This window comes from Mytilus californianus, unplaced genomic scaffold, assembly GCF_021869535.1.
Source record: "Mytilus californianus isolate M0D057914Y unplaced genomic scaffold, xbMytCali1.0.p SCAF_14, whole genome shotgun sequence".
Classification (NCBI taxonomy): Eukaryota; Metazoa; Mollusca; class Bivalvia; order Mytilida; family Mytilidae; genus Mytilus; species Mytilus californianus.
Window position 1 is genome coordinate 8850949 of NW_026262626.1, and position 23336 is coordinate 8874284.

The 23336-nt window shown below is 31.8% G+C and overlaps 1 protein-coding gene across 1 annotated transcript in view; it reads right to left on the reverse strand.

Moving 5' to 3' along the window:
• Window positions 1-12509: 12509 nt before the first annotated feature.
• Window positions 12510-23336, reverse strand: part of LOC127724130 (E3 ubiquitin-protein ligase rnf213-alpha-like) — a 160336-nt gene continuing 149509 nt past the window's right edge. The window contains exon 78 of the mRNA XM_052230992.1: window positions 12510-14455. Within this exon, the coding sequence (XP_052086952.1) occupies window positions 14257-14455 (199 nt within the window). The 3' untranslated portion in view covers window positions 12510-14256. The remainder of the gene's footprint in view (window positions 14456-23336) is intronic.

A 23336-nucleotide genomic window follows, 5' to 3' on the forward strand; every position in this document is an offset into this window, starting at 1 on the left:
CACAAGTCACAATGTTTTAAAAAGTCGTTGAGTTCAAATACACTAGATGAGATGCTGCGTAAGGGTAGTCTATCACGTTGATGAGTCCATGATGGTATCTGTATTTCAGAAGCTGAAGTCTGGTGTCTATTACTCTATATTGGCATCTATTTGGTGGACTGTCTCCTGTGGCATACTAGATAATTGTACATTCTTTAAATGCTTGGGTCTTTTGCAGTAGTTCGATGATCTCGTAGATGTTGGGTTGGGCATATTGAAGTCTCTTCTTAATATTATTGTGCCATCCTTCCAGGTGGTTGGTGGTGCGGGGTCCTTCGGTCAAAAAGTGGTCACATAAAAAGCGGTATCCTTCAACCCCAAAACTCTGTCAGGTAGTCGGTAAATGTTGTTGTAGCGAGTACATTGTCAGCGTCATCGATGTAGCCAAAAATCTCACAAAAGAGTGAGAAATTATTTACAGCTAGGATAAACTGATAAAACTTGCTTTAAAAACGTAGCTCTCGTGATTATTGAAACAAGAAAGTACTTTTATTTGTTAGAATAATTGTGTTATTGTATATCAAAATTAAAAAAAGAAGAATTTACAAAAATTCAAAAATAAGAAGGAAAATCAATAAAAAGAAAATTTAAGGGCATTTATTTATTCTTAAGCTTCATTATTTTAATTTTGAAAAAAAAATCGAATTATAACAACATATTTAAAAATTTAATTGATATATTTTTGTCAAAATAATAAACATTTCTGTATATTTCATTTCTAATATCTGTAAAATTCAATACATTTTCCTTGTAAATTTATAAGATATTTCTAACACTTGCATATATTTTACACTTACCTTTAAGTAGTTGATTTTATGGTAAAATTCGGTATCCTTTATAAAAATATGGCCATAATTCAAAATAAACTATAATTGTTAAACTATTTGTTTTTATAAACCGGCAATGAAATGTTGTAGGCAAACCAGGATGACATCAAATTGCGGTGGGTCTAATTAAGTTTTGATAGTAAAATTATCTTCAGTAATCTAAAGAATATCCCATAGGGCTAGTCCTCGAGGATATCAACAGTTCAGTAGTCATTGTTTAGTGCTGACATGAATTACTAGTATTACAAACTTTTTTCTTAAAGGTTCCGACTACCTCAGTCAACGTTAACCTTATAATTTGGCTATACTTTCAGGTATTTGAAGGTAAATCTAGCTAGAAAACACTCCGGATGGACGCAATTCATAAAGTGTTTTTTTCGTTTAATCCACTTCATTGAATTTCATAGACTAAAATGAGAGAATAAAGCCAATATGCATTTGGTAAATATCATGGGGCTGACTAATTTTTAATGTCATCTTTATTATGTTGACTGTTGTTATTGTGTTGAATTATGTTCTAATTCGTTAGTTCAACTGAACATAAAACTTTTATGAATATAACTCTCTTTTGCAATTGCAAAAGTCAGGTGCAATTTCGGAAAAACAAAAATCGGGAAGTATATGATAAATTTATCATTAAATCCCTAAATTCTGAAATACAGATAATTGAGTAATAATTTTTTTCACAATTTCATCCTAAGCAGCTTCTGATTTCCATCTGCCATGTTTTTAAAACACTTCATCTGATATCCAGGCATTACCCACAGAGGTTGTCTCTCTAGAAAAAAGTTAGAGTAATCTCAACTTTCTTTCTTATCAAATTCTATGGCTCACAACTTTTCCGATAACAATCTCTAGTTTAAGAAATGTGACCATCGCAATGTAGTTTTTTTATTCTTATTTTTTTGCAATATGTAATTTGTCAAAAATATTTCTTTAAAGGGGCATAACTATCAAATTCATGTTCACCGATTTGACTCAAATTCTCATTTTTTATTTATAATATACCAAAACGTATATCCAAATTACAAAAAAAAAGTCTTAAATAGACAATTAACAATGCATGAACTTGATAATATGTATCAACATTTCATATGTATTTTTGTCTAGACGTCATCTAGCTAAGCATCGGGATGACCTCCAAAGACTGCCGAAGGTCATATATCCCAATATAAACATAAATATAATATAAATAGATAGACATCATGTGCAATTGAATTTTTCTAGGTCTGTATGATTTCATATTGTAGGTTAAACGTATGTTTATCACTGTTTTACCTATATAAGAATAATATTTTGTGGATCGAATTAGTCAACCCAATGATTCATCCTTGTTTCAATTTCAATATTATATGTTGACATTCTTTTCCTTTTAATAGCTGAATACATGCGTAACCCATATTTTGACAATATTTAACCAAATTGGCTGCTAAAAGCGAATTATTATTTTTATACTGTTTCACTTTCATTAATGATTGAACAAAACAAATCTTTTTTTAATTTTTTTTTCTATATCTCGTAGCTAATGCCCCTTTAACACTGAGACATATGTTAAGGATTTATATATAATTTGATAACATCTTACTAGCCATGTCTTTTTATTTGTCTTCGAAATGATAACAGCGCGCTTCCTTGTCTGTATTTGTCCCCTTTGCTTTTTTCTATAAAAACTGACAAATGATGGAATGAAATTGAAATTAACTAGAACGAATATTTACTAATTCAGAAAACCTCGGTAAACCAGCATAACCTTTCAAACATTTACCAACAATGCACATATCATACAGATTACTAAACTCTGAATTGTTCAACTAGTTTACTCAAGATTTCGGTTGTGATCGGTTCCTTCTTATTACTTTGACGACATTATTTACTTTAAAATCCTTCGTCATCATGTATACCAAAATCAGAAGAACACGGAATAATTTCTTATTCTAACCAAGGGGCATACCTATATGATTTTTCGAGTCACATGGCATTATTATGTTGTAAATTCAAACAAGTGACCGCTAACACAAGCACAGTTTTTCATCACAAATATTCTTCAAACCAGCTTCATGAAATGTTTGTAATGTTGATAACTCGATGAACTAATCTCATCCATTGAAAACATCAATATATTCTTTTCAAACAGAGGCGAAAGATACCAAAGAGGTATTAAAACTCACAAGTCGAAAACAAACTTACAATGCCATGGCAAAAAACGAAAAACGATCAAAAGACAAACAACAGCATACAAAACACAACATAGAAAACTAAAGACTGAGCAACACGAACCCCACCAAAAACAATGGGTGATCTCAGGTGCTCCGGAAGGGTAAACATATCTTGTTCTACATCGTGGCACCAGTACTAGTCTTCTTGCTCATGTGAGTACAAACCCAGTAATAAGTTTAATTCGGTAGGTTACATTCTAGGAAAGAGGACGGATTGTGGTTAAGTTATATTGAAATTTTGTCTTTGGCAATTCATAATTTCACTTTAGCAACTAAATTATGACCTGCAAAAAACAAAATTTTGATAAAACAGTTACAACAAATGTATCTGTAGTCATCTGTGAAACAGATATTCAATAACGGTCTATAAACTTGTGATGGCGTGATTTTCAAAAGGATGATCTCAACTTCACCACTTGAAACTGTTGGTTTAATAGCTTCCTTGTAAGAAAACTCTGAAATATCTGCTCGAATGTTGCTAAGTAGAAATGGAAAGTTCACAATTAGGAAGCTGAAGACATCTCTTTTGTCGTAACGTTATGTTCTCAAACGACCCACATTGTCAATTTCTAGCTTCTTTTCGTGCATCTATGTATGAAGTCAGTCTCATACTAATAAAGGAATAAGTCGGCAAGAAGATGAGCACAGTTGTTTCCCATGTTGTATAAGTAAACATCACGACCACATTTGTTATTGAAACAACAAATATCTTGAAAATCAATCGATCAATCACTATGTATTTTTATTACATGGAATGATTAATAAAAGTTGTATTTATTGCATTTGTTAACATTGTTTCATGTCTTTCGTGAATGAAATAGTAAATACCTATATACAACCAACTAATTGAAATAAAATAGATTGCTAATAATGCATTTTTATTATGTTTCAAAATTCAATCCATTGTTTCTATTGTACATTTAAAGTCCTTTTAACAAACAATGAATATATCTCAGAACCATGGATATAAATATCTCTAAAATCCATAGATTCAAGCTTCTCGGCCACATAAAGTTGGCGTAACAAATTATTCTGAAATAACAGATAGCCAAAATGGCACACACTGCCATTTTCGGTACAATAAGAGTACATGAAGGCTTATACTCAATACAATGTTTAATAACTCTACATACTAAACGTATTTTAGAGACTTACCAATTGTTGTCCTCGTTCCAGTCCAAGGGAAAAGCATTTACATTTGATGAACCTGGTGTATCAAATCTAGAGTTTGATATAACAATTTTGTTAATATTGCAGTAAGCGAATTTATCAATTGAATAACGTTCATACATAGATCCTATCAATTAAAAAAAAACTCAACACTGACACCCCAATCGTTCAAACCAAAAAAACTTACTATTTGCACATTGAATCTTGATTGTGACTGTTTTGCTGAGTGTGAATTCGCATTGGTATAAGACGTGTCACGGTATTTTTCTATCCAAAATCCATGTATTTAGTTTTGATGTTATAATTGTTATTCTTATCGGATTTTGTCAAATGTCTTATCGTTTGTAGTTGTAAATCTTATTTTTTTTCTGTCCTATTCGTGTGTTACGGTAAAGATAATTAATCACCCAGTTCATTTAAAAGATTTTAGTTTGGGTCAAGTAAATTTATACGATGTATTTGGTTTACAATTTGATTTAGAAGAAATACCGACATAGCTTGATAATAAAATATAATAAATACAATTAATTATCTAATTACTACCATAATTGTATATTAATAAGTATTGTAATTTTCATTGTTATTAATACATGGTATATCAGTATAACAAACCTAATCTTTAAGCCATTCCATTTTTTGTAAATTTATAGAAATTTATATGTGACGTCACATTGTGCGTCGATCTCTTCGGCTAACATATAATACGTTGTTCGGCTGTGCCTTTTTTATGTGCTGATTTAGGTTGTTTAACGTATTCGATTTTATTCTGTAGTTAGTCACCACTTCGGTGTTAACATGTATATCTATTATATAGTCATTTTTATAAATTTACTGTGTGCAAAAGTATGAATTATTCTAAATACTAAGGATTTTCTTATCCCAGGCATATAACCTTAGCCGTATTTAGCACAACTTTTTGGAACTTTTGGTCCTCAATGCTCTTCAACTTTGTACTTGTTTTGGCTTTCGAACTTTTTTGAACTGAGCGTCACTGATATGTCTTATGTAGACGAAACGCGCGTCTGGCGTATTAAATTATAAGCCTAGTACCTTTTGAAAGCTATTATTTGTGTGTGTCTCTGTCCTGTATGTTCTCCCATTTATTTATATTGTAGTCCTGTCATGTAATCTAATCACTTTCATGTTATATTCAACATTGTCATAAAAACGAGAGGTTTGGCTAGCCACAAAACCAGGTTCAACCCACCATTTTTTTCTGAAAATGTCCTGTACCAAGTCAGGAAAATGGCCATTGTTATATTATAGTTAGTTTCTGTGTGTGTTGCATTTTATTGTTGTGTTTCTGTTGTGTCGTTGTTCTCCTCTTATATTTGATGTGTTTCCCTCAGTTTTAGTTTGTAACCCGGATTTGTTTTTTCTCAATCGATTAATGAATTTCGAATAGCGGTATACTACTGTTGCCTTTATTTAAATGGTTAGGTTGAATACATCCCTTGTCAAGTGTATGAACGCAATCAAGACTTGGTTTATAGGTATGCATTATAAGAATAGGTTTCATCAATTATAGTCACATATGCCTCTTTTTTTTATTTTGACATCACTGAATGTTTACTCCCTACTAAAACACGACGTGTAGCACTGGAAGAGCAGATACTGCGTACACTATACAGCTACTAAAGTTATACACCATTATCAGTGTGTTTATTTTTCCCAATCTTTCAATTCAATTTTAATTTTAATTTAGTGTTTTGTTGACTGTCTTGTGAGTTTTGTTTTCTTTTAGCTCACGGTTTTTTATCTGTTGTTTTTCAATTTTTTTGGTCTCCTTGGTTCATCCGTTATTTGTTTTAACATTTCAGATAAGTATAATTATTTTAATTTCGGTAACTCTTTTCTGTTTTAAATTTATTCTTTCAATTATGATTTCTAATGACCAAACGATGTCCTTATCATTAAGTACATTTAAAGATACGACAAAGTCACTGTCCACTGTTGGTTAAGTCTTCGTCCATTTGATCATTGCTTGTTTTGTTTCTTCTATATGGCTTATATAAAAATGAGAAGATGTGGTATGCTTGCCAATAAGACAAATCTCCACCAGAGACAAAATGACTTAGAAGTTAACAACTATAGTTCACCGTACGGCCTTCAACAATGAGCAAAACCCATACCGCATAGTGAGCTATAAAAGGCCCCAAAATGACAAATGAAAAAACAATTCAAACGAGGAATCTAACAGTCTGATTCATGTACAAAACAATGAACGAAAAATTAAAAATGATATAAAGCAACAAACGACAACCACTGAGTTACAAGCTCCTGACTTGTGACAGGCACATACAGAATATGGAAGGGTTAAACATGTTTGCGAGCGCCCAGCCCTCTCCTAACTTGGGACAGTGGTGTAACAGCACAGCATATAAACAAACTATAAAAATCAGTTGAAAAGGGCTTATCTCATTAGATCGATACAAAGCAGAAAAAAGTAACAAAATCATAGACCGGGTGTGGTTTGATATTAATACATCCTCACACCAAAAAAGACCATAAGTACAGATCTGAGAGTACTCACAGTTACTGATAGCTAGTTCAAATCCAATAACAACAAATAAAAAAAGTCATGCATCTAAGACTAAAATATCAATCAGTTCGCATCCAACATCTCATGGATTTAGTGAAAAGACGTCATTAAGAGTCAGAGAAAAACATGACCTTGTGATTAATGTTATAAACTATAATATTAGTTTGGTCTTAATTTACTGATAACAAAATCAATATTTATACCAATAGAAACAAATATTCAAAGATCTAATTACAGTGTTAAATTGGTAGCCTTTTAGAATTTTTATTTAATGGATCGAAAAGTTTAATACCCGGATCGTATCTAAATTTCGGGGCTCGGTAAACAACATCTTCGTAAAAATTAGGTTGTGCTGTCCCGTTTGAAATAAGTTTTCGACAGGTACAGCCAAACTTCCAAACCAAATCTTTGTATCTATGAAATAATTTAGTAAAGGTTTTAAGTAATTTGTGGTTACGAAATCCCTGACTTCATAATTTTCCAGTCATACATAGATTACGTTCATTGAAACCCAAAACGTCACTACAAACACGGGCATAGCAAACGAGTTGTGATATATACACACCATAAGATGGTTCCAAAGAAACATCACTATCTAAAAAAAGAAAATAATAATAGGGAAAGAAAAATCGTCCCTTTTGTCGTAAATTTTTGTGAAACTGAAATATCTAAATCTAGGAAAGGACAGTTATTACCGTTTATATTTGATATATATAAAGTAAGTTCCTATGGGTAAATTTCGTCAGTATATTTAGAAAATTCTTGATTATTTAACGAAAAAATATCATCAAGATTACGATATGTGTTGTTGAATTTATCAAATAAATGCAAGTAAGACGGGTCTTTACCGAGTTTGGCTATAACTGTGATTCATAACAGTACAAGAACAAGTCTGTTTTTAAAGGGGCGCAATTGGTGCCCACAGAAATACCTACAACGTGTCGATACACTTTATTGCCGAAGCGTATATGAATGTAAACAAGGAGAAAATAAACAGCTTCAATCATCTCATCATAGCCATAGAAAGTATATCTAGAATATTAACCTTTCCCATTAGAGAAGAAGGCTTTGAATGAGATGCAGCAAATATATTTGCAATCAGATTTGTCAAACGAGCATTTATTTGAAAAGGAAACTTTTTGTTTGGTTGTATGGAAGTGTTGTGTAAAGAGTTAAAAAGTCAAAACTGTCAGCAGAATCAAAGGACCATCAACAGCACGTAATTTATCTAAAACATCCAAAGAATTGTTTACACTCCAAAAAAGTTAGTTCCATTATTTTCCTATGTTTTTTTTATAAAACTTAATCATAAGTTCTGTGATAGTAGTTATAAGCACTGAAAGAACATTTACTAGAGGCCAAGATGAAACGATATTTTGTGTTTTTTTTGTGTAGTTTAGGTAACCAATACATAGTAGGGACATTCAAATGTTCAGAAGAGGCATTAAGCTGTGATGTGGTTATGACATGACTGTTTACTGTATGACTCTTTGTGGAGCCCACTGACCTTAATGTAGATAATAATTCCATTTTTAAGAACTTCTGTGTAGTATTTACGTCTACCACCACCACATTGTTGGCTGCTTTGTCGGCCGGTACAAACACAAACCACTTTGTGAGTATTTGAAGTTTGTTTCATATTCTAGAAATAGGCTTATCATGTACTCTTTGAGTTATTTCTAAATTATTTTTAAATGTGATATTCGAATATCCACAACATTCATACATTTATTAAAATAAGAATCAAGAGATTTTTTGTCAGATTTTCCCCGTTTAAAACAACTTCTACAATACGATAAAAGAGCGTATTATATGTCATGATGACACTGTTTCCAAACAATTTTAGATGGAGGACGATATTTTGGTGTGTCGACCCTTTTTCAAAACATTTTTAACCATTTCGGTCTTGAACGATATTTAGTTCCCCGTTATAACATGGCCATTAGGATTATATCTAAAATTTGACGATTCACAATCTCAAGTTAGAGGAGTATTATTTTCTACACTGACGTCTGATGTTATATTATTAACGTATAATTAAAAATTAAGCTTCTGCTGGTTGTTTTGTATGTATACGAAATTATAGATGGTTCTGTGTTATCAAAATAGGGAGGTATAAAGTTTCAAATGGTAGAGTCATTAAACATTCTTGATAAGTTGATAAAATCAAAACCTCTGTAAAAATATTTAATTTTCAGAAAATGACGTTTATGATCTTCAGGGAACAGCCTATGACGACAAAATGCTTTAATTATACGCGTACATTCATAAGGAAGGCTGATAAACAAGATTGTGTCACACTCCTTGAATTATCATGTTATATTATTTTAAAGAATACACACAGACAATAAAGTATACATTTTGATTCGGAAACATGCGTTATTCGCCTTATACATGTACTAATCTGTCTCCAAAATGTCTTCTACGTGTAATTTTGGTGTTAAATTATCCCGAAGTATCGTCATTCATTTACATTTCATGACGAAAATTATTTGTTTTCTTATATTTAGTACTTTTTTTTAGTTCATTACAAATGAAAATGGCTGTCATTATTACCCACTGATGTTTTAACATTAAAACTAATCGTATTGATGTTATTTATGTTATTATAAGTTTAATCTTATATTTTCATGGTTTTTCCCATATAAATTGCGATGGGTCTAATTAAGCTTTGATAGAAGAATTGATTTTTAAGTAATCTTCGACATCTTAACACTTTTAAATAAATTGTTGTCTTAAACGGTCATTTTGATTTTTACACATTATAAAATATCTGAATAATAAATCATTAAGTCATGTTCAGTCTTTCTGTCCATTTTCAGAATTTGTCCATACTACAGTTGCAAAACGATTGAATATATCATGAATGTGACAGTCGATTAGCATGTCCCCATCCTTGTCTGAATGATTTAAGGGTTTATTTTGACATGATGTTGACTTATTTTTAATGTAATCATTGTAAATGTAAATTTGATAGCACTTTCAACACAATGACATTTCACACTTCTCATGTTTCCCAAATTATAGACTTTGAAAGGGCGGGATATCTTTTTGTAATTTTAGCTCGCAGAATTCTAGTTTGTTTTTTAAAGAGTGATAATTGAAAAGATTTTCACTGGAACAAGCTGTTTCTATTGATACGAATAAAATGAGATGCAAGCTATATGTCAATGAGTGAGTCAGAAAACGGCAATTTCTCATACTGTGGATCCATTTATTTTCGTGGGTACCAATTTTCGTGGATTGAGGAAAACTTGCATTTTCGTGGATATTTGATTTCGTGGTTTTCCAAAATTCTCCATTTAATCATACAGCAAATTTGCAATTCGTTGAACATTTAAATTCGTGGTTTCCATGTACCCACGAATTCCACGAAAATTGGTATCCAATGAAAAATAATGAATCCACAGTAATATTTTTTTTAAATATTATCTTTGATTATTAATAATTGGATCATTTTGTCCCATTTACCACAATGTATTCCTTTCTGTCATGTATATTCCATGGCTAACCTTCATAAAGACTAAACGCAACAGTTCATGATAGATATTTAGACGATATTTTTACTCTAGATATTCCGGAAATTTTCTTAATACATCAATTATATGTATACTTACGGACTTATTCTCTCGAAATCAAACGTTCAAGAAAACCAGAGAAATTTCTTGTTCATATAACAATTTCAAATTCAAGGATAAATATAAACAGAAGACTTTTGTCTATGCTCTTTTGTTTGTCAGTGTTTCGTTCTAAAGCACTATGTTCCAATGGATAATTCATATGGAGTGTATACGTGCACTAGTTAAATTAAAACATGTTTTGCTAAACCCGCTCAGATTTTAATTAATGCTATATATAAACTTACTAATTATATAACTATTAAATATAGATCCTACCACTGCATCGTATGGGATATAATATTTCTCAACTTAAGTCAGTTAAATTTTAATATTTAAAACGCAAGGCTTGCCCAACTTAATATATATTTAAAATTCACTTGTCGAGAGTGGACAAATATCGTATTGAACGAGTTTCCGTTTTGGAATCTGTTTCTCTAATGATATTTAGACTCAATGTAGACAAAATGTGTTCTTTTATATGTGACGCCATCACGCTTCCATGACGTCACAATATGAAATTCAGAGGAAATTAAGAAACGTTGATGCCATAATTGAATTTTTACAAATGAAGAACTGAGATCAAAAGGACCATACGTTGATTTAAAAAAAATTACCAACCGGTCTGGAAAAGGTTAAATCGGGTTAGAATTATATTAAAGAATACATGTATTCAGATGTCCTAAACTAATAGAAATCTGTACCAACTGTGTACATAAAGATAACTTGTTGTTTAAACGTAGGATGGGTATATAGGACACATGATTCTAGAATGATCCTTATCAGGTACTCTAAAAGTGTAATAGTTGTTAAAAAGTTAAAAAGTTGCATTTCAAAACTCCTTTTTAATAGTGTAGTGTTTATTAATCAACCGCACTAAAGAATTGCCTTTCCAATCCAATACGAATGGCAAAGGTTTTATTTTTCTGTTCTTAATTTATTTATAACCATTGGTTATTCCATCCATGAAGATAAAAACTGTGAAAATGTTAAGAAGTACTCTTTAACAGAATAGCCCTAGAATGCCCTTTGCAGTCCATGATCTTTAAATACCAGTATATTAGTCTGATCTGTAATTTTACTAATCGTGTCATATTCTTGATCGTGACATTTTATATTTTACATTTGATTCGCATGGCGGGTGATACATTCATGATAAGAGATGCTTACCCTGTCGTCGCATCAGGTCTTGCTTCTTTTGGAGTTTGTGCGATACTCTTTGTTCTTTGTTTGTAACCTTAGTTTGTCTCTTCTTAGTCGATTTCAAGATTTAAACTTTGGAAACTACTGTTGCCTTAATTTGTAGCCTACTTTTGTAACATATTGTCTGTATTTTATTTAAGGTGATTAATGTAGAGGATGAAACGCTTATCTCATGTATCTAGTCGACACTTTTGGTCTAGCTCCGTGAAATTTTGATTACATCGGGTTTTTTTATTTTGATTTATACAAAAATTTTTAAAAATGCGGCATGATTGCATTCAAGACAGCTATCTGAAACGCAAAAATTATAAAACATATACTGTATAATAGAGGTTTCCCGGTTTGGTACGGAACAGGTTCGGCTGGTACGTATCTCAAATGTTTGTGTTGTTTCAGAGATATTAACAAGTAAAACTATGAGCTACTGCTCACTGATGATACCCCCGCCGTAATATTTCGGTAAACAGGAAGTTGTTAATGATTAACCTGAAAACGCATCACACGGTAAAGCTGACTTATATAAACCCTGAAACCAAATTTCAGAAATCCTTGTCAAGTAGTTCCTGAGAAAAATGTGACGAAAATTTTCAACTTGGCTATCATGTGTAAAATAATACAAGTGTTCCGTAAACAGGAAGTTGTTGAGTGATGAATCTGAAAACGCATCACACGGTGTAACTTACTTATATAAACCCTGAAACCAAATTTCAGAAATCCTTGCCAAGTAGTTCCTGAGAAAAATGTGACGAAAATATTCATGGGAGGGACAGACGGACTGACGGAAGGACAGACAGAGGTAAAACAGTATACCCCCCTTTTTTAAAGCGGGGGTATAATAATTAATGAATGAGGTTACCATAATTCCTGTTTTTGATGATATCTTAAATAACAAAAATATGAATCCTTGTTTATTTAATTGTATAATGTTAATCATAATTTTCAAAATCAGACTACAAATTTGACTTAATTCTATATTAAGAATCCTTCTGATCGGATTAAACATCAGCAAATTTTAAAAAGGACTGACAGATGTTTTGACTTTATATTACTAAATACTGTAGCAAATTAAAAAGAAAAGAAAAGTAGAAGTAAAGAAGAGACAAAAAGTTCATAATACTATTGAAAATACAACAGAAATAATATATAATAACATGTGTAACAGATAAATGAAATTTAGAAAATGATCTACTTCTAATCAGCCAAAACTCATATTAGTTTTCTTGCTACATGTACTGGTCAACTCTATTTAATGTTACAAAGAGCTGTTTAAAATAAATATCTTGATGTTGAAACCAAAACTGCTTAGGTGAAACTCAGGTCATTATCAAACACCTGCTGTATTGTTCCTATTCAAATTAAGCAAAACTATATTTAAAATGACATTTTTTTTTGTGGTCAAATAAGACAATTGTGACACAGGAAGTCATCACAAAATTAATGAAATGAGATATTTTTGTATAGAAGTGACCAGATAATAATATCATTCTTATTTACTAATAAAATTAACTTATTTTTAAAAGGACTAAAGAATGTTACAATCCACGAATTATTAATGTATCAATACAGCTCATTTTGTGTTTTAAATAAATTATTAAAACACACTTTTCAGACGGAAATATTCAAATATTCAAAAACACAGCAATACAAAAAACATCAGTGGGCAATGATAAAGGTTAAATGATCTGAATGCATTGTATTCCCATTTTTCTAACCTATGTGGTTTAAGTCCTTAATTTTAGTACTGCTCTTATAAAACTTTGTGATTTCCAATTTTTAAACTATCATTGTCTGGAATAATACATCTACACACACTAGACAACATATTGGCAGACCTTCATAACATGCCCATACCAAAATATGACTACAAAATTTCAAATTATAAAAAATTAAGGCAATACATTTTTTCTATTCAACAACAACAAAAAAGGACAACCAATTTGAATATAAATATATCAATAATTGCACAATTTAATGAAAGACAATATATGAAACTGAATTAAAACAAAATTTCAAGCTTTAAAAAAATCTTATACCTACATATTACATATCATTTTATTTACAAAACATGATAGAAACCCGAGTGCAGAATGGAACAAATAATTAAAAAAAAAACAAGATCAACAAACTTACAGTTACCCAAGTAACAAGTATTATGATGTTCAGTAAACAAATGAAAATATCTTAACTGGTCCCATTAATTAATTTGATAAAAAAAAATCCTGTATATATTTTTTATTGCAACTAGAATCTGCACCTGCGTCTTTGGTAAATACTTTGCATATCACAATGGTCTCTTTACATTTTTTTGAAATATTTTTATCATATCACATTCTAAGGATTTCAAACAAGTGAAAAAATAAATAAACAAACAAAAACAAAAACACCGGGTCTACTCATTTACTTATTATGCATACATATATTGTCATAGCTCATGTGCATCCCAGCTATGTAGAAACATGATTTCAACTTTGTGCTGTTGTAAAATTTCGTACCGTAGCATTTAAGTGTAAACCTGTCAAAATCATCTCTTATTCAATGTATTCATTCAAAGACATTTACATTGAGAGAATTACCAAAAAATTTGAGATCACTCAAAATGTTCTATGGCACATATATTTGATATTTTTCCTCTGGTTTGCTATCTAATGTCTTTGTCTTTGTTTACTTGTAAAGACTTTATTGACTAGACTCCAGACTTCTATAGACTGTGCTGTCGATATCCTGTTGGTATCCTCTTTATCTGATGGTAACTGACCAATGGCTGTCATTAAAGTATCTTCTATTGTCAAATCCTCATCATATGGACAGGCATCAAGATATCCAATTAGTGCATCACGTAAACTACAATTTTAAATAACAGGTGATTACTTTAAGATATGTCTATGACTACAAACAAATCCATATAATTGAATGTTTTGACATGTCCATGATATGATAAGCTATGTACACATTTCTGTTCAGGGGCCAGCTGAAATCAGCCTCTGGGTGCGGGATTTTCTCACTATGTTGAAGACCTATTGGTGGCCTTCGGCTGTTATCTGCTCTTTGGTCAGGTTGTTGTCTCTTTGACATATTCCCCATTTCCATTCTAAATTTTATGATATAGGACACATTTATTGGCTCCTATCACCACATTTTTTTTTAAATACAGAAATTAGTGTACGCAGTTATTATTGCAATTTATGAAGATTAATATTGTATTTCAGGAAAATCTGCATACAGAATGACAGATATCTGTATCAAATTAAGAATGTAATTTCTTGTAATTGTGATACTCATCCAGTCGCATTATGCGCATTTATAAAAACCTCGCAATAATTTCTGAATTTACATTATTATAATCCTTTAAAAATATTGAATTTTATTTAAGTACGCGGGTTATTCAGTGTGCACCACATTTTTGATGTTATTTCGAATAGACAGAAAAATATTACAGTCATTTCTTATAATTTAATTCTAAATTCCATTTTAAACCGGAGTAAACCATGAAAAAACGTTGATGACGTCACGGTCACATGACAAAATTATGTCTATGAGCTGATAAACAAAACAACGTCAGCCAATCAGAAGACGTGTTACATCCAAAATTAAATTATTGCCAAATAATGACAATTATGTGTACTATGACGACTGAAGACAATCTGAGACCTATGTATTGCAACAGATTCGCAATCAAGCAACACATTTTTACATCCTCACTGAGGTTGATTCAAAAATGTCAATGGTAATATCATAAATATTTTATAATGTGTATTTTACAATAAATAGTTTTAAATTAATTAAATGTGGGCCACATTAACCTTATCAAAATGTAATGAAAAAAAAAAGTTAAGAGATGATGTCAAAATTAGGCAAACTTGTGAAATTCTTATTTGGTTTTCTTACATGTTCTATAAGAATGTAATCCACTTCTTTGATACATCAGCAGAAGATAATCAAAGCGCGAAAGCTTTGTAAAGGCAGTTAATTACAGGTTGTGTGTATTTTTAGTCCAGTTATATCATTATCTTGCATAGTACATTGTACTTATCAGAGGTGGCTTTCAGTATTTAAGATTTAGAGTTCTCTAATGATATTGAATAAGTTTTATGAATGTCATATTCTGAGCACTATATGAAGGCGATTGTTCTCATTTGTTTATGAACTAGTGCATTATGTCCAGTTTGTACCTTTTTTATCTATGTTTATAGTCAAATACTGTTAAAAATGGTTTGGCATTTTCTTTTTAGTAATAAGTAAATGTTATCAACTGTATTTTATTCGACTTTGCAAATGTGGTTTGTTACTGGTAAGTACAATGTATGGGTGATAGTTGTTTCATTGGCAATTATGACACATCTCCTTATTTATATAATGATCTATATTCAACGACCTCAGGTACAAAAAAAATGTATGTAACTAAACTATGATGGGAAAACTTTGACTTCTTTCTTTTATATAAACTTTTGATTTGGTACCATAAAACTATGTAGAATAAATGTACATTGCAACATGTCAACTCTTTCAATGACAATACTTTTTTTAGAAACTATAACTCCAAGCAAAATTATATTTCCAAGTATAAAGTAATTTATGAATGAAACAAGAGTGCACACGCTGAAATGTCTCGACTTCTTTACTAATCATTGATATTATGTTGATAGTCCTAAATATAAAGCTTTATTACAACTGTCACATAAACTTAACATTAACCAAGTAAACTAAACATTGACCAATGAACCAAGAAAATGAGGTCAAGGTCAGATGAACCATGCTAGGCAAGCATGTACAGCTAACAATTCTTCCATACAACAAATATAGTTGACCTATTGCTTATAGTTTAAGAAAAACAGACCAAAACACAAAAACTTAAAACTGAGCAATGAACCTTGAAAATGAGGTCAAGGTAAAATAAAATGCTTCACTGGGCGCAGCTTGATACGACCGCAGAGGTCGAACCCTGAACAGTTGGGGCAAGTATGGACACAACATTCAAGCTTGATACAGCTCTGAATTTGGATTGTGATTAAATATTTGACACAGCATAGGTTTCTGACACAGAAAGAATGTGGTCTAAGAACTTCAATTTTTTTAATTTACCTATTATGGTCAAATGTCCAAAATCAAAATACATGGTTAGATTCAGCATATCAAAGAACCCCATATATTCAATTTTTGTTGAAATCAAACAAAGTTTAATTTTGGACCCCAACTTGGACAAACTTGAAAACTGGTCCCATAATCAAAAATCTAAACACATGTTTAGATTCAGCATATCAAAGTACCTCAAGAATTCAATTTTTGTTAAAATCAAACTAAGTTTAATTTTGGACCCTTTGGACCTTAATGTAGACCAATTTAAAAAAACGGGACCCAAAATTAAAAATCTAAACACATGTTTAGATTCAGCATATCAAAGTACCTCAAGAATTCAATTTTTGTTAAAATCAAACTAAGTTTAATTTTGGACCCTTTGGACCTTAATGTAGACCAATTTAAAAAAACGGGACCCAAAATTAAAAATCTAAAATTACGGTTAGATTTGGCATATCAAAGAACCCCAATAATTCAATTTTTGATGAAATCAAACAAAGTTTAATTTTGGACCCTTTTGACCTCAATATGAACCAATTTGATAGCGGGCCCACAAATAAAAAATCTAAATACATGGTAAGATTCAGCATATCAAAGAACCCCATATATTCAATTTTTGTTGAAATCAAACAAAGTTTAATTTTGGACCCCAATTTGGACCAACTTGAAAACTGGGTCAAAAATCTAAAATCTAAATGCATGTTTAGATTCAGCATATCAAAGAACCCCATATATTCAATTTTTGTTGAAATCAAACAAAGTTTAATTTTGGACCCCAACTTGGACAAACTTGAAAACTGGTCCCATAATCAAAAATCTAAACACATGTTTAGATTCAGCATATCAAAGAACCCCAAAAATTCAGTTTTTGTTAAAATCAAACTAAGTTTAATTTTGGACCCTTTGGACCTTAATGTACACCAATTTAAAAAACGGGACCCAAAATTAAAAATCTAAATACACGGTTAGATTTGGCATATCAAAGAACCCCAATAATTCAATTTTTGATGAAATCAAACAAAGTTTAATTTTGGACCCTTTTGACCTCAATATGAACCAATTTGATAGCGGGGTCCACAAATAAAAAATCTAAATACATGGTTAGATTCAGCATATCAAAGAACCCCATATATTCAATTTTTGTTGAAATCAAACAAAGTTTAATTTTGGACCCCAATTTGGACCAACTTGAAAACTGGACCAAAAATCTAAAATCTAAATACATGTTTAGATTCAGCATATCAAAGAACCCCATATATTCAATTTTTGTTGAAATCAAACAAAGTTTAATTTTGGACCCCAACTTGGACAAACTTGAAAACTGGGCCCATAATCAAAAATCTAAACACATGTTTAGATTCAGCATATCAAAGAACCCCAAGAATTCAATTTTTGTTAAAATCAAACTAAGTTTAATTTTGGACCCTTTGGACCTTAATGTAGACCAATTTAAAAAACGGGACCCAAAATTAAAAATCTAAATACACGGTTAGATTTGGCATATCAAAGAACCCCAATAATTCAATTTTTGATGAAATCAAACAAAGTTTAATTTTGGACCCTTTTGACCTCAATATGAACCAATTTGATAGCGGGGTCCACAAATAAAAAATCTAATACATGGTTAGATTCAGCATATCAAAGAACCCCATATATTCAATTTTTGTTGAAATCAAACAAAGTTTAATTTTGGACCCCAATTTGGACCAACTTGAAAACTGGGCCAAAAATCTAAAATCTAAATACATGTTTAGATTCAGCATATCAAAGAACCCCATATATTCAATTTTTGTTAAAATCAAACAAAGTTTAATGTTGGACCCTTTGGACCTTAATGTAGACAAATTTGAAAACTGGACCCAAAATTAAAAATCTAAATACACGGTTAGATTCGGCATAACAAATAAATAAATGTGGTCAAAGATTTTACAAACCTAATGCGCCATACTGGTCTTCCTTTATAAATATGCATTTCTTTATACATAATTTAAAAGCAGTGTAAGGGAGATAATTTCAATGATGTATTTGATTTATCTCCCTTACACTGCTTTAAATTATGTTTTGTACTAAAGTATTTGTCCATTAATGAGGACAACCTTGTTTTTCCCCCTTTTTTGCCCCTAATTCTTAAACGGTTTGAGCAATAACCCCCCAAAGCAAATTCTCACCATCCCTTTGTGGTATGGAAACTTGTAGTATAATTTCAGAGAGATCCATACACCGTTCCACAGTTATTGTCTGGAAACTAGAAAATGCTTATTTTTGGCCCCTTTTTGGCCCCTAATTCCTTAACTGTTGGTACCATAACCCCCAAAATCAATCCCCACCTTCCTTTTGTGGTATTGAACCTTATGGTAAAATTTCATAGAGATCCATTCACTTAAACTAAAGTTAGAGTGCGAAAACTAATGCGTCTTCGGACGACGACGACGACGACGCCAACGTCATACCAATATACGACCACAAAAATTTTTTTGAGGTCGTATAAAAAAACCTGTGTGACTGACAAATAGATCATAAAATATTTCCATACACCAAATATAGTTGAACTATTGCATATAGTATTAGAAAAAAAGACCAAAACTCCAAAACTTAACTTTGACCACTGAACCATGAAAATGAGGTCAAGGTCAGATGACACCTGCCAGCTAGACATGTACACCTTACAATCATTCCATACACCAAATATAGTAGACCTATTGCATACAGTATAAGAAAAACAGACCAAAACACAAAAGTTTAACTATAACCACTGAACCATGAACATGAGGTCAAGGTCAGATAACACCTGCCAGTTGGACAGTCCTTCCATACACCGAATATACTAGACCTATTGCTTATAGTATCTGAGATATGGACTTGACCACCAAAACTTAAACTTGTTCACTGATCCATGAAATGAGGTTGAGGTCAAGTGAAAACTGTCTGACGGGCATGAGGACCTTGCAAGGTACACACATACCAAATATAGTTATCCTATTACTTATAATAAGAGAGAATTTAACATTACAAAAAATCTTAACTTTTTTTCAAGTAGTCACTGAACCATGAAAATGAGGTCAAGGACATTGGACATGTGACTGACGGAAACTTCGTAACATGAGGCATCCATATACAAAGTATGAAGCATCCAGACCTTCCACCTTCTAAAATATAAAGCTTTTAAGAAGTTAGCTAACACTGCCACCGGATCACTATCCCTATGTCGAGCTTTCTGCGACAAAAGTCGCAGGCTCGACAAAAAGGAGTTCTTAATTAAGAAATAAACTGATTCGCTGAGCGCAGCTGGATACACCTGCAGAGGTCCAACCCTGAACAGTTGGGGCAAAAATGGACACAATATTCAAGCTTGATACAGGTCTGAATTCGGATTGTAATTAAATATTTGACATATTATAGTTTCTGAATAAATGTAGTCAAAGAACTTGAAATCGGTTATATGAATTGAATTTATATTCAATTAAAGATTTCTTGCTGTTGTGCAATACACTGTGCTGTTGCGCAATACTTAATAAATCTGTTGCCAGACTATAAACAAATAAAGTTCAATTTCTTCTCAATGTCATATTTGAAATTTATGAAAATCAATAGGGAGATTACATCAATAGCTATAAATAATTCACCAAAGTTTCATGCGAACTGCTTAAAGCATTTTTGAGTTGTTGTCCAAAAACTGGAAAATCCCCCCTTTTTTAATGAATAAAACCCCACAACTCAGAAATGTAAAATCTAAAATTTATAAAATTCTAAAGGGAGCTTACGGATTGATAATTTAGTCTTAGATGCAAGATTTTTTTATCAGTTGTTAGTGGCTTTGAACTAGCTGTCAGTAAATGCGAGTACTCTCAGATCTGTACTTAGTGTCTTTTAGTTGTTTGGATGTACAACTACCCGGCCACGTCCACTTGTATTTGTATTTATCCATCTGATGAGTTAAGCCTCTTTCAACTGATTTTTATAGTTCGTTCTTATATTGTACTGTTACACCACTGTCCCAGGTTAGGGGGTGGGTTGGGATCCCGCTAACATGTTTAACCCCGCCACATTCTGTATGTACATGTATGTGCCTGTCCCAAGTCAGGAGCCTGTAATTCAGTGGTTGTCGTTTGTTTATGTGTTGCATATTTGTTATTCGTTCATTTTTTGTACATAAATTAGGCCGTTAGTTTTCTTGTTTGAATTGTTTTACATTGTCATTTCGGGGCCTTTTATAGCTCACTGTGCGGTATGTGCTTTGCTCATTGTTGAAGGACGTACTGTGACCTATAGCTGTTAATTTCTGTGTCATTTGGTCTCTTGTGGAGAGTTCTCACATTGGCAATCATACCACATCTTCTTTTTTATATTTACATCAACAGATATAAACAATTCACCAAAGTCAAACTTAGTTGTAAGATCTCTGAAATTTTTTACACGGTACAAGTTTTTCTAATTGTTGGAGATTGTACGGTGACAGTAACACCTGTAACTGCTTAACCCATTTCTTATGCACTTTGGTTCGATAAACTCACTGAATATCATACCACATCTCCTTATTTTTTCATGCATTACAATTTACATGTGCATGTAATTGTAAATAATATTTATATATATATATCAGAATAAACTTCATTGCGTCACTTTTATTTATGCATCCTTTGGCACAATACAAGTTCTAAAATTACACAACATAAAACAACTAAATGTTATTTCAGATGAAAGTTTTGTTTCAGTTCCATTCATAGGATTTATTAGAATTTTGTATGTTTTTCCAAGTCCAATAATTAGCTCTATGTGCACGTGTTAATTGGAGACTTTTCTATCCCGTATAAGAGTTTTGGAACTAATTCTGTTTCTTTTTTTGAAAAAAGTGAGCAAACAAATCTTGCACATTTAAACCTTTGTCTGCCATCACACTGTCACCTGGATCACATAATTGAACTACACATGTATTCTACATCTTTCAACTATTTCACAGTCACTGGTACAACCTACATATGCATTAGAGACATACATTTTTGTAGTTGACTAAACCACCAGGTGTCGAACATACAAGTATTTTCAGTGTTTCTGTTTTTATATGATGAAAAGGTTGCCTGAGCTCTAGGAGCTTTATGTTTTATCACGGGATATTCTGTGCTGTCAATAATAATCCAAGTTGTAGGAAACTTTAATTTGAAGTTGGATGGCGAAAAATACCTGACTAAATGGCCAAGTGTTAGCCTCACGCCACTGTTTAGACATAAAAACAATCCATGTTTACACAATATTCAAAACACTAGTTTCAAATGACACCCTATCAATTTGAAAATATATGTATCTCAAACAATGTGCTGCTGGACCAAGTGTGGTCAAAACAAATAAAAATTTAGTATACAACTCTAAACTGGTATAAAAATGCATGGCTGTGTCACGTGTCTTCATTTCAAAATTCTCTGCTGAAAATATAGGCATTGATGGTGTTTGCGTAATTCCATCTGTGAAGCTCAACATTAGCTCGGCAGTTGGTGGTGGACAGTCATAAATCCTGTCTGCAGTATGAATGACTTCTTCAGGAAAACCAACTTTACAATCAAAACTTTCCTCTAGATTTCTACTACAATATTCATCAAGTTTAGTTCTTTTGTTTTCACAGGAAACTGCCCTGATTTTTCTTTTTGCGGACGATTCAGTCTCTTGCTTGATCCAGGAAAATAGGCTGGGAATGGCAGTAGACTTAAGTCTCTGTATGGAGGGTTTGCGCTCTGAAAAAGGTTATAAAACATTAGTTTTTTGATAATTAAATGAACTTCTATTAGCAATGCATACTTTGTACTACCTGGCAAAATATTAACTAGATTTATTCATTACAATCTGGATAAAACTATGTTAGCCTGATTCAATGTACATCAAAATGTATGTTATGTAAATCCAAAGGACAAACAATGAGAGACGTATGCAACAAACATAAATTGTTTGTACCTAAATAACTATAATATAGATGAGAGCATGTCATTGTTTTGTTCCTGTTAACATTGTCATTGATACATGTATTTTTCAAGAAAGTCTATGAGGCATAGCTTATGCATTCCTGTCATTACTACATTAGCATAATTACTGCTAAAATAATTCTCAGTATGATATACCTCTTGTAAGAAATCATTATAATTGTAGCAAGCATCAAAAAATCTCAAACAGATCACATTGAATCGTAATCCAAAAAATTATGACGTCATGAATTTACCACCCCCTTTTATTCTAAAACGATAATTGCGGTTGTAAACAGACTTTGGTTTATTCGCATGGCGATTACATATATAACTATATATTTTAAAAAGAAAATAGAGTTTTACCATGAATAGTTTCCTGCACGAAGTCTTTTTCAGTAAAATGTGCCTTGCAAACAACAGCTGATTGAGATGGACTCCACGATTTCACCGTGTTCTCGTCCAATCTGCGTATGGGCCATGGCGTTGATCCAACTTTTCCTTCTTTTTAAGTCATTTGGAAATGCATGTCCTCCTCTTAAATGACATCCAGGTACACAACAACAAGTACTTGGCATCGTTAATTAAAAATGCAACTGTAATAGTTGCACAGTGCAGAAACCGGAAGTTGAAGAACAGGATCGGCTACCACGGCGCCACCTATTCAGGAACGATAATTTGCTACTTTATATAACTGCGAAATA